Source organism: Lithobates pipiens, unplaced genomic scaffold (genome assembly GCF_037356315.1).
Source record: "Lithobates pipiens isolate NorthernLeopardFrog02 unplaced genomic scaffold, aLitPip1_a1.2 Scaffold_27, whole genome shotgun sequence".
NCBI classification, from domain to species: domain Eukaryota; kingdom Metazoa; phylum Chordata; class Amphibia; order Anura; family Ranidae; genus Lithobates; species Lithobates pipiens.
Window position 1 is genome coordinate 169,548,882 of NW_027507788.1, and position 13,865 is coordinate 169,562,746.

Genomic DNA, 13,865 nt, shown 5'->3' on the forward strand with positions numbered 1-13,865 from the left:
CCTACACAGGGAGGTACCAGAGCCAAGTACATTAGTAGAGCCTCCTGCACAGGACACCCCTAAACCCTGCACTCTGGACACATTGCACTCCTGATCCTTGCACTCTATACATAATGCACTCCTAAACTCTGCACTCTGTACATAGTGCACCCCTGAACCCTGCACTCTGTACATAGGGAACCCTGAACTCTGTACGTAATACTTCCCTGAACTCTGCACTCTGTGCATAGCACACCCCAGATGCAACCGTCTCTTTGAGGGCAACCATACTGCTGATGCAGGCTGTGATGAAAGTGAGTTTGATACCCCTGATATTGATAAAGTGGAGAAGAGCTCAGGTACGCCGCCTGTTGGTCATTTATACCACTGTACCCCATTTCACATTCTGGAACAGAAATGTATCAATAATAAATCATGTAGATATTTTTCTGTGTTATAGTTTTTGTTTCAGCTGCAATCATGTTGTTAATGAAGGCCTATGTACCTTGGTGGTGGTCAGTGTATGCGGTGATATCGGTTTGTGTACACTGTCACTGTGCATGCAGGTTCGATGCGTCACCACACAGCTGGCAGAACCTCAGCTCCTCTTGGATTCCGTCCCTCTGCTGGAATACGGGTATAGAAATCTGGACGGCAGACCCTGTGAGATCATGAGTGTAAAGATCCAGTATAAATAGATAGCATACAGGCACAGATGTCATTACACTGGAGGATACAAGTGGAGGAGCATGTAACTATAAAGGAAAGCTCCTCTGCTAAAGTCAACCCTTTAAAGGGCACCTGTCAGAATGGCTTCTATACAGAACTGGAATCTGCCATTGGCCAGCTGTCAGAAATGTACAGTTAGGTCCATATATATTTGGACACAGGCACAATTTTAGTTTTTTTTCAGGTATTTACCAAAACACATTCAAGCTATAGTTATATTATGGATATGGGCTGAAACTGCACACTCTCAGGTTTAATTTGAGGGTATGTACATCCAAATCGGAGGAAGGGTTTGGGAATTAAGCTCTTAAGAATGGCTATCCCCCCCTTTTCAAGGGACCAAAAGTAATTGGACAATTGAATCAAAAGCTGTTTCATGGCCAGGTGTGGGCTACTCCTTCGTTATTTCTTCATCAATTAAGCAGGTAAAAGGTCTGGAGCTGATTATAAGTGTGGTATTTGCATTTGGAACCTACTGATGTGAACTTACATCATGCTTTCAAAGGAGCTGTCCATGCAAGTGAAACAGGCCACTGTAAGGCTTCAAACACGGATCAGAGAGTTAGCAGCAACATTAGGAGTGGACAAATAACTAGTTTGGTGCATTCTGAGGAAAGAAGGATGCATTGGTGAACTCAGCAACATGAAAAGGCCTGGACATCCATGGAAGATAACAGTGGTGGATGATCGCAGGATCCTCCCTATGGTAAAGAAAAACCCATTCACAACATCCAGACAAGTGAAGTACACTCTCCAGGAGGTGGGCGTATCAATGTCAAAGTCTACAATCAAGAGAAGACTTCACAAGAGAAAATACAAAGGGTTAACCACAAGGTACAAACCATTCATAAACCTGAAGAATAGAAAAGCCAGATTAGACTTTGCCAAAAAACAACTAAAAAAGGCAGACCAGTTCTGGAAAAGCATTCTTTGGACGGATGAAACCAACATTAATCTGTACCAGAATGACAGGAAAAAGTGTGGAGAAGGCTTGGAACAGCTCATGATCCAAAGCAAACAACGTCATCTATAAAACATAATGGAGGCAGTGTGATGGCATGGGCATGAATGGCTTCCAGTGGCACTGGGTCATTGGTGTGTATGGATGATGTGACAGAAGACAGAAGCAGCCAGATGAATTCTGCAGTGTTTAGAAATATACTGTCAGCCCAGATTCAACTAAATTTAACAAAGTTGATCGGATGGTACTTCACAGTACAGATGGACAATGATCCAAAACACACAACAGACTAAAATACACTTTAAAAGCAACTCAGGAGCTTTTGAAGGAAAATAAGTGGAATATTCTGAAATGGCCGAGTCAATCACCTGATCTCAACCCAATTGAGCATGTATTTCACTTTCTGAAAGCAAAAATAAAGGCAGAAAGACCCACAAACAAAGAACAATTGAAGACAGCTGCAATTATAACCTGGCAAAGCATAGAAAAGGAGGAAACCCAGTCTTTGATAATATCCATGGGTTCCAGACTTCAGGACTTCCAGATTTCAGGCAGTCGCTGCCAGTAAGGGATTCTCAACAAAATATTAAAAATGAACATTTATATGATATGATGAACATTTACATGATTATATTCATTTGTCCCCTGAAAATGGGGGGACTGCGTATAAAAATGGTTGCAGTTCCTAAAATTTGTACTTGACATTTATGTTCAACCCCTTGAATTAAAGATGAAAGTCCGCACTTAAAATTAATTTGAATAGTTTCATTTTATTCTGGTGGCATATGGAGCCAAAAGTATTAAAATTGTGCCTGCGTCCAAATATATATGGACCTAACTGTACCTGGGTTACAGCAAACTTCTTGAACGTCACACTGTGACACACAGACTGTAGAACCAGTGCCACCAATGGAAGTTGGCCAATGGCAGCCCCAGCGCTGGATGGAAGCCTCTGGTGCTTCTAATTCTGATTCCTCTGCATTTCCTCTTGTAATGTCCGATGGAGCTTACACATGGTCAGAATAAGAAAAGCTTCCATCAAACATTTTCCGTCAGAAAATCCGACCGTGTATACAGGGCATTAGAACACAGAAAGCAGGAAACAATTAGGTATCCTATCCTTTTTTCCAGAGACTATGCCTGAAAATTATGCCATTAGTGCGATTATACTAAGTACCATTTCCAGATAAAACTAAAAAAATCTTCCACTATATACGATATGATAAGATCAGTTGCTGTCATAGGAGTATACATTCTACAGTCTACTACTAGTGCTCACAGCCTCCAGCCTTTCAGTAAAAAACGTCAACTCCGGTACTGGTTTTTGGAGTACAGAAGAGGTAAAAGAAAATTAAGTTGTTGTACCTGCTAAAGAATTTGTAATTCTGTGTGAATTTGTAATTCTGTCCATCCGGTTCTGAAATTTACACAGCTCTGTCACCCAGCACAAGCCTATCTGGCAGGACAGGAGACCTGATTTTTCTCTACAGTAATTAACACCTACAGGTCCCTCATTCAGCCATTGACTGGACAGTGCAGGGAGAAACCGCAGTATGATGAGCTCATATCTCTGTCACTCTGCTCTCTCCTCCTATCAGTATGTACATTGTTTGCACATGAGCACTGTAACACAACTGATTGGCTGGCTGTGCTTCTTCCTGCCTCAGTCTGGGTTTGCTGTACAAGAATAGATGCCAAGTTAAGGTATTTACACTGCTAAATAAATAAATAAATATAACAATGCATTCATGATTACAGAACTGTATTCATTTGTGTTTCGTTGGTGTAAATACAAAACATCTATGAGAATTTTCTAAAACTGGTGCAGACAGAATCTGGAGCAGCTGTGCATGGTAACCAATAAAAACAAAAGAAACAGCAGCACTAAAATGTGGACATGTATCATGATGAAAAATGGGGGAGCAGAGAGTAATAGTCAATAGAGAGGGGACTAAACCCAGTGCAGCTGGAACATAACCACAGCTGGAAGACTGGATTGTTGTGTTTTGACTGTGCATGGTAACCAATCAGCTTTTAGCTGCAGCTTATTAACCACTTGAGGTCCGAGCTATAGCCTAATGACGGCTACAGCGCGGACCTGAATTTCCGGGATGCCGTCATAGGATGTCCTCCCCTTTGTGCGCTCTCCGCGTGCCCCCTGCAGGGCGCGCGCTGTGATCACAGAGTTACCGAGACTCAGGTGATCACTGATCCGAGTAAGGGGCCGATCCCGACCCCTTACCACGTGATCACCTTTCAGCCAATGACAGCTGATCATGTGTGTAAACAAAAGCTCCGTAATCTGCTTTTTTTCCTCCTCACGCTTACAGCGTAAGGAGAAAATAAAGCTGATCACCGGCTTATGCTCAAGGGACATCGGTCCTGAAGAGGAAGGAGGCACATCTGCCTCCTCCTCTGTACCTGCAAGTGCCACCTGCTATTTCCCACAATGCCCATGAGTGCCACCTGTCAATGGCCACAAGTGCCACCTATCAGTGCTGCCTTTCAGTTTAACCTATCAGTGCCCGTCACTGCCACCCATCAGTGCCCATCACTGCCAGCTATCAGTGCCACCTATTAGTGGCACTTCTCAGTGCCCACCAATGCCACCTATCAGTGCCATCTCTCAGTGCCACCTATCAGTGCCCATCAGTGCAGCCCATTGGTGCCCATGAGTGTAGCCTCATCAGCGTACATCAATGAAGGAGAAAATGTGCCCGTTTGCAAAATTTTATAACAAAATATAAAAAAGTATAGTTTTTTTTTTTTATTCAGTCTTTTTAAAAAAAAATTAACAAAAAATAAAAAACGCAGTGGTGATCAAATACCACCAAAAGAAAGCTCTATTTGTGGGAAAAAAGGGTAAACATTTCATTTAGGTACAGTGTTGTATGACCGCGCAATTTTCATTCAAAGTGCATCAGCGCTGAAAGCTGAAAATTGGTCTGGACAGGGGGGGGGTTTAAGTGCCCAGTAAGCAAGTGGTTAAATTAAGCTTTCAAAATGAAAGCTAGTATCTGATTAGTTGTCATGCAAAACTGCTCCAGATTCTGACTGCTTTGTAAATTTACCTTAACGTATCTATAAAATGCAAATACAAAAACATTTGTGATAGCTTCAAAAAGTAAAAAAAAAAAAAAAAAAAAAATATATATATATATATATATATATATATATATATATATATATATATATATATACACACACACACACACACACATATAATGATTCTGTCTTCTTCTTGCAGCTTCATTTTCTCTTTTCCGAAGTGTTCCCCTTTAAGCGGATATATATTCTTGCACACCATCATTTTTATATATAAGTTAATAAAGATGATGTTTTAGACCAATTGGCTATTGCACGGTGGGTTTACGCACCCTCGTTTTGTGGGAAAAAAAATAGTATCTGTCAGATTTGGTTCCTTAGACATTGTTAGTTCATTTGTAATTGTTAACACCCAGAGATCAGCTGCTGAGAGTCTACTAGAAGTCTTTTCTTCTTTTGCTCTTTCAGATACATTCTCGTTAGTTTCTCTTTTAGACAACAGCGACCCCTAGCCTGCACTGACTGCATAGCGCGGGCCCCCCTGCGCTCACTCACACATCTGTTCTGGAATCTTTACCGGCATCTGGAGTCATGGAAGACATTTATCTGATCCATGAAGACTTGCCTCTTCCCAGTTCCACAAATGATATGACAGCGGTGTGATCACAAAGGTCAGCTGTTTTATGACAATAATCTGCAAGATGTTCAGTAATGAGAGGTACAGAAGCGCTTGTCATACACATACTCTGGGCTCTTTATGGTTCACGGGGTTGTAGCTACTGGGGTCTGTAAACTGTTCCCCTGTGTCCCCATTGTGTCCTTATAGTTGGTATCTATATTAGCATACTTTCTATCTATATTATTATACATTCTATCTTTATTATTATACATTCTATCTATGTTATTATATATTCTATCTATATTATTATACATTCTATCTATATTATTATATATTCTATCTATCTCATATTTATTATGATTATATTCTGTATCTATATTATTATATTCTGTATCTATATTATTATATACTCTATCTGTGTTATTATGCATTCTATCTATCTAATATTTATTATGATTATATTCTGTATCTATATTATTATGATCTGTATCTATATTATTATATACTCTATCTGTGTTATTATGCATTCGATCTATATTATCTATCTATCTAATATTGGTTATAATTATATTGATTATATCTAATATTTATTAGGATTATATATCTCTATCTATCTAATATTTATTTTGATTATATATGTATATGCCCTTATGTTGTAAAACACTGTGCAAGCTGCTGGTGCTATATAAATCCTGTATAATATTCATCATAATAATATATTATTATACATTTAGTATCAATTGCATTATTATTTTAATAATAATATAAATATAATTAATAATATAGTTATAAAAAAATATTTATATATATATATATATATATATATATATATATACTGAAAAAATAAAAGAAAACATGACACAATCTTCTTACAGCTTCATTGCTAACAATCAGAATTCAAGCTATATATATATATATATATATATATATATATACACACACACACACACAATCTATGCTGTGTGCTTTGTGATTTATTTTTTATTTTTTTTACAATAATTGCATAAAACATTTTACAGAAAAACACACAAAAATGTAAAAAAAATAATACTATTATATTAAATAAAGAATATTAATAATATAAATATAAAATTATGTTTCTATAAAATGTTTGAATGCAATTATTGCGAAATAATAAAGCACAAAGCACACTGCTGAGATCCTGCAAAGTGTGTACAAGGGTTCTGCAAACAGCCCAGAGACACAATGTGAAGGTAGTTGGGAGGACTCCTCATTCCATTCTGGTCATCCAGCACAGCATAGCCCTGACAGATCATCCAGTGCCTGCTGAGAAAGCCTCAGGGAGGACATTTGCTGAGTGTAGAGAAGAGCTCCAACTTCCAAACAATGTGCAGTGGAGAGCCGGCCGAGGGAGGGAAGAGAACAGCTGCTGGGAAGAGGCATTGAGCCTTGCTGGCTCTTTAAACTCTGCCGGCAATGGAAGGAGAGGGAGGTTGTGTGTATATGTGTGGCTGATAATGAGCTACAAGTGGCAGAGGAGAGTCCAATAAGCCTTCAAAGCACCTCCCAGAGAAAAAAAAAATTCAATTTGCACAGGACAGGGATGTATATAAAGCCCAACAAGAGTTGATGTTGCCTGTTTGCAGACAGGTAGTGAAGCAACAATGACTGCAGCGCTGGGACACGGTGCAGCCTGAACATCTGGATTTTGTGGATGCAGAAGAAGCTGTGATTATTGGCTGAGGGGACGCCTGCCTGCGCTCCATCCTTATGGGCATCTTTTATTTCACTACTTTTCCACCAGTCCCTTTCCTCCAGTGTATTTCTAGATCCCCTTTTTTATGGTGGATACATTTTATTTCTCTTTAGCTGCACAATCTACCCCCTTTCGCCCTTTTCTCCATAAAGTCTATTACTTTCAGTCTCTGGACGGCTTGTAGCTGAGTCACCATGCAAGCACAGCTGGCTGTCACCTCTCTGCTTACTCTGGATCTGCTTTTTCTCTCCCATTCTTTGTATGCCTGGTCAGATAAGGTCATGGTTACCCCCAAAAAGCTGGATCCTGACATCAATGGAAGACAGTATTACAAAGAAGGCCATGAACAGGTTAAGGACAGAGGAGTTATATTCCAGATCTCAGCTTTTCAGGAGGATTTCTATTTGAACTTAAGTCCTGATTCTCAATTCATTGCCCCGGCTTTTTCAGTGGATTTCCCTGGCTCTGTCCCCAAACCGTCACCAAGCCTGAGACACTGCTTCTACTCTGGAGATGTCAATTCAGATCGGGATTCCTTTGCTGCTCTTAGCCTTTGTGGGGGACTTCGGGGGGCTTTTGGCTATCAAGGGGTGGAATATTTTATCAGTCCGTTAAAGAATGGCACGTGGGATCAGTTACAGGTTGGCCAGCAGGGGCCGCATCTCCTGCAGCGCAGGAAAGCACTGTTGCAGTCAGCAGACACTACGTCAAGGTGTGGGGTCAGCTCTGGTTTGAACCATGGCATTATGGAAGCTCTTCAAAGATACAAAAGTTCCAAACATGGCAAACGCCATACCAATGGCACAAGAAGAAGAGGTCACAGGTCCCGACGCTTTGCCTCTATCACCAGATATGTGGAGACACTGATTGTGGCAGATGAGACCATGCTTAAGTTCCACGGAGATGACCTTCAACACTATCTACTCACTTTAATGGCCACAGCCGCTCGCTTGTATCGCCACCCCAGCATCCAAAATCCCATCAACGTAGCCGTGGTAAAGTTCATGGTCTTGACAGATGATGGAAAAGGACCCAAAGTTACCACCAACGCTGCCATGACACTGCGGAGCTTCTGTGCCTGGCAGAAGAAATGGAACAAAGTGAGTGACAAGCACCCCGAGTACTGGGACACCGCCATCCTCTTCACCAAAACGGTGAGTCTGCAGAGAACCGAACACTTGCTGCATGATGGCCAGGAATCCAGATGGGTGATGTATAGGTGTGTGCAGACACAGTGCATTCATGATGTCATGAATCATTGTGGACAGATGTTCTCTCTTAATAATTGAATATCTACAGCCGAAACATTTTGTTTCATTTTGGACAGAGTATATTTTTATGTTCTATTGAGGTGATTTCCTTTCACATCCTGTCCTGTAGGCACAGAAGATGCAAGGGGACATCTCTCAATAGTGAGGGAATTCCCTCTTAATCTGGCCATACCCTGATCAAAATTCATCTGGCCTAGCATAATTTCCATCATTCTGTGGGCTTCCTCCTTTAACACAACTCATTTGTTTAATCATCTTCCACTGAAGTGCTTTATTAGAAAATTTTCAATGATCAGCAGCTGCAGCCAATAAGCTGCAGCTGCTGATCGGTGTATTCTGACAGCGGCAGGTGCTGCTCCATCCACTTCATGCTGACGGAGCGAAAAAAAAATGAACAATGTATGGCTAGATTTACACAGTTGTCAATAGAACAGGCATCCCTATGGAAAATTCCCCCTCTATTCCTGATTCGGCGACAACTCAAACATTTGGATTTTCCTGCACTATTAGTCCCAGTGACAATAGTGACTATGATAAATATAGAGGGTGAATCCCCCCTATGGGGACATAGCTATAGGAACTTGTCAGGGTTACTAATTCTTCACCACTTCATCCGAAACTAAAGTTTGCTATACTGTAATTCTGCTCAGGATTCCAAATCAGGGCAAAATGCGCAACGTTTGTCACGCGACAAAACTCACGAGAATCGCAACAAAATATGTGTGTAAAATCACGCTTGGCTCACTACCAAGATTTGGCCCCTGAGCTTCTTTATCGTGACATACACACATAGGGCAGCCCATTCAGGTGAATAGGCTGCCCTTTGCATGACAGGTGGAAATACGTGTAAGTCGCACTTTTAAAATCGCAAGCAGGAACCTGGGTTCCTGCTATGCAATATGTGAATGGGGCCTTAGGGCTGGTTCACACCAAAATGTGGTGCACTTAGTAATGCAATGACAGAAACAATCACAATTATACAAAATAGATCAAGCAAAAACAGGAAAAAAAGTGTTACAGTATATTGTATCATTCTTAACCTTTTTAACACGGAAGAACCCTTCAAATTACTTTCTGGTCTCAGGGAACCCCTGCTAATAATTAATGTCCACAGTCCATGGTACATTAGTGTCACTGGGAAAAATGCTCCTTAGACTTGTGGTCATTGGAAAAAAAACTCCCCTTACAGATAGCTAAAAAGACATACCTCCCAACTGTCCCTGATTTTGAAAAGGAGTGTTCCGTGCAAGTTTCCTACACCTCACTCAAAACGCACTGCCTTTGCGATCTGCTGTTGATGCCAATGTAGTTTCAATGGCACACCAAACGCAGATTGCAAACAGGAACCAAATTGCATGGTACTACTGTTTGGTGCAGAAATGGGCTGCAAAACTGCACTGCACTGGAACGCGTAGGAGCGTATGCTGTGTTCCTGTGCAATCTTGGTGTCAGAACTGATCTGCAGAACAGTCCTGAGATTCTGCCTAGAGTGCCCTTTCTTAACTTTTTTTTTTTTCAACATAGCATTTTTTTATTATGAATTCCAATAAGTAAATGTAATGAGAAATGTACAGGTATGGCGAATATAACTTTGTTTTGAGAAAAGTAACTTATAGAAGTAACAAGTACAGTCCATTTCAATTTCTTTTAACTCTTCCTCTAGGCTGCAAACTACCACCTGCTCTGCCAGTATATTATTTCTAGTTTTTAGTGTCAGGTTCAACAGATTTCAGATTGTTGTACATGGACTAGAATTTAGAATATCAACTTTTTGTTGCCTTTCTGTGGACACTTTTCTTTTAAATGTTTGTTCGTTCATTTCTTATACATTTTTCAAAATTACGCATAAAACCAGAAAACTGTGGTGGTGTAGTTTCAGTAGAAGGCAGAAAGGAAAAAGGGCTGATGCACTTAGTAACACAATCACAGAAACAATCACAGTTATATAAAAAAGCTCAAGCAAAAAGCGGAATAAGCTTTACAGTATATTGTATCATTTTTAAGCTTTTTAACACGGAAGAACCCTTCAAATTACTTTCCAGTCTCAGGGAACCCCTGCTAATAATAATAATGTCCACAGCCCATGGTACATTAGTGTCACTAGGGAGAATGCGCCTTAAACTTGTGGTCATTGGAAAAAAATAGCCATAGCTCCCTGATTTGGAGGGACTGTTCCTGATTTGGAGGGACTGTTCCTGATTTGGAGGGACTGTTCCTGATTTGGAGGGACTGTCCCTGATTTGGAGGGACTTTCCCTGATTTGGAGCAATGTCCCTCTGTCCCTCTTTCCCCCTCATTTGTCCCTCATTGTGGTCTGATCCATAAAGTTGTATATAAAATGCACTTTTTATCTTTCAAAAAGTTTTTCCCAGTGCTAAACCTTTCATCTGATTTCAAAATTTCTGCATTTGTACATTTTAAAAGCCAATATAGTAGTGTAAAAAAAAAAAGCCTTTGTGGTTTTAATTAACCTTTTTTTTTAGTTAATTCTTCTTTAACCACTTGGGTACCGCGCTATTGCCGAATGACGGCATTAGCGCGGACCTAGATTTCCAGGACTACGTCTATTGACGTCGTCCTGGTTACGAGCGGCCTGCGCGCCCCCTGAGGGGCGCGCGCGGCGCGCTCTGTGATCGGCGAGTCCGTGAGACTCGCCTGATCACCGATCCGTGTAAGGGGTCGATCCCGACCCCTTATCACGTGATCAGCTGTCAGCCAATGACAGCTGATCATGTGATAGAACGGAGCCGGTAATCGGCTATTATTCCTCCTCGCGCTGACAGCGCGAGGAGAAAAAAAAAAAGCAGATCACCGGCGGCCGTGATCGGGACATCAGTCCCGATCACGGCCAGCAATGAAAGGCACCACATGCCACCTGCCAGTGCCCACCTGCCTCCCGCAGTGCCATCCTGAAAAATAACAAAGTAAAAGTAAGTGCCCCCCGTCTGTGCCCATAATGCCCACAGTGCCACCCCACAGTGCCACCCACAGTGCCACCCCACAGTGCCACCCACAGTGCCACCCACAGTGCCACCCACAGTGCCACCCAATCTGCCTCAAAGGTGCTGCACCCCAGTGCCGCCCATCAGTGCCCAGCAGTGCCGCCCATCAGTGCCCAGCAGTGCCGCCCATCAGTGCCCAGCAGTGCCACCTATCAGAGCCACCTATCAGTGCCACCTATCAGTGCCCATCAGTCCCATCTATCTGTGGTACCTATCAGTGCCCATCCGTGCCACCCATCCGTGCCACTTATCCGTGCCACCCATCCATGCCATCTTATCTGTGCCCATCTTTGCCCATCAGTGCCGCCTTATCTGTGCCCATCGGTGCCGCCTTATCTGTGCCTATTAGTGCCGCCTTAACTATGCCTATCAGTGCCCACAAGTGCAGCCTATCAGTGCCCACCAATGCAGCCTATCAGTGCCCACCAATGCAGCCCATCAGTGCCCACCAATGCAGCCTATCAGTGCCGCCTTATCAGCGCACTTCAATGAAGGAGAAAAATGACCCGTTTGCAAAATTTTATAACAAACTATTAAAACATGATTTTTTTTTTTTGCATCTTTTTTTGTTTGTTTAGCAAAAAATAAAACTCCGAACTGTAACTAAATACCACCAAAAGAAAGCTCTATTTGTGGGAAAAAAATGATAGAAATTTCATTTGGGTACAGTGTTGTATGACCGCGCAATTGTCATTCAAAGTGCATCAGCGCTGAAAGCTGAAAATTGGTCTGGGACTGAGGGGGGTTTAAGTGCCCAGTAAGCAAGTGGTTAAGGGGGCATGGCAGGGGGCATGTCCTATGCCTACATACATTTGCAAGTAGGTGTCCCTCATTCCCATCTCAAAATGGTGGGAGGTATGCAGATAGCTACAATGGTCATTGGTGTCTGTGGTTACATATCTGATAGGAAGAGATTGTGCATTGCTCAAGGGACCACTAGCAGCCTCTGTAGGAACCCTATGGTACCCCACAACGCTGGTTGGGGAAGGCTGGCCAAGAGCATCAGAAGATGGTCCTGGCACCCAATGGCATGAGGCCAATCTGTAAGCGACAGGGATGAAGTAGTGCAGTAGCCCCTAGCAGCCAATTAGAAATCATCTTTCTTGTTTCCTATTGTCCTAGTCCAATGTTAGGTCATACCGATCTTTGTACGGCTTCATTAAATGAGTACCTTAAATGGTGACCTTGTATAGCATTTGTAATCTCTTCATCGTTAGGCCAATCTTGTGTTTATATCAGCCTCTCCAGGGCCTGTGCAGTATGTTACCTTCACTGAGCAGAAGTAAACCCAGAGGACGGATCCAGATAACAGTTTACTGTAGTGATAGTGTGGGGAGATTGGTGCTTGCTGAGATTTGTAGCAGCTGGCTATTGTCATGATACAGGGATGGAGGGTGGCTGATGGATGCTGGGAGATTAAAGGACCATCATTCCTGGAGGTGCTGACACTTGCCCCTCCTCTCAGTCACACTCACACTGCCTTTACCAGGTTTACATAAGAAAGCAGAATGGAATCTGTTATTTTAGGGGTAGGAATGGTTTGATGGATACAGACGGTGTCTGCGCTTATCTAGGGAGGATATGGAACTCTGAAACCGGAGAGCAGGAGGCTAAGATACAGTGCAGGCCTGCAAACTAAACAAGCCGGGCTGCTACTGACCCATATAACACCAATGTAGACCACGGTGCTGGAAGACAGCATCTCTTGCAAAGAATTATTATTGATCGAGTGATCGATCCATCCATTGGTCTGTAAATCTGTTAAGATATATCAAACCAAACTTTGTGTACAGCATCAAGATCTAAAACCCAAGCTTATCCTGGAGCACATTTTTTATACTAAAAAATATCTCACTGTCCATCACCAGATCTGCCTTTACATTTTATATTATAGAATGGGCAGAACAACAGGGACAGTCTGATATTTTCCTCACACTGAGGCCTGCTGTTTGTAGGCCTCCTTCCTTGTTGTCACCAATGTAACCTGCGGTGTTCATTTTAGTCTTAGCCCTTGTACACACGGTCGGAGATTCCGACGGAATGTGTCCGATCGGACCGTTTTGTCGGATATTCCGACTGTGTGTGATCTGCATCGGACTGTTTCCGTCGGAGTATCCGATGGACCAACTTTTCCAACTTGCCGATAAAATTTTCCGACAAAATGCTCCGATCGGACATACTCCGATCATGTGTAGAGAATTCCGATCGGACAAAGTGCCACGCATGCTCAGATCAAATTCCTACACCAAAGCTATTGGCTACTAGCCTGAACGTAGTCCCATCGTAACAAAATAACGTCATCACGTCGGATTTTCTGACAACTTTGTCTGACCGTGTGTATGCAACAGTTTCGGACAAAATCCGTCAGACAAAATCCAACGGATTTGCTTGTCAGAATCTCCGTGTGTACAAGGGCTAAGGACTAAAATGGATGCAAGTTGTACTTATATGTTTTTGTTATTTAATAAACTTTCTCTGATATAAAAAAAAAGGACTAAAATGGCATTTAGTCTTCTACAATTGTTTTAGTTTTAGTTGTATT

At 42.0% G+C, this 13,865-nt stretch overlaps 1 protein-coding gene across 1 annotated transcript in view; it reads left to right on the forward strand.

Annotated features, from left to right (window-relative positions):
* The first annotated feature begins 6,545 nt into the window (after window positions 1-6,545).
* Window positions 6,546-13,865, forward strand: part of ADAMTS15 (ADAM metallopeptidase with thrombospondin type 1 motif 15) — a 74,121-nt gene continuing 66,801 nt past the window's right edge. Inside the window, exon 1 of the mRNA XM_077457891.1 lies at window positions 6,546-8,204. Within this exon, the coding sequence (XP_077314017.1) occupies window positions 7,245-8,204 (960 nt within the window). The 5' untranslated portion in view covers window positions 6,546-7,244. The remainder of the gene's footprint in view (window positions 8,205-13,865) is intronic.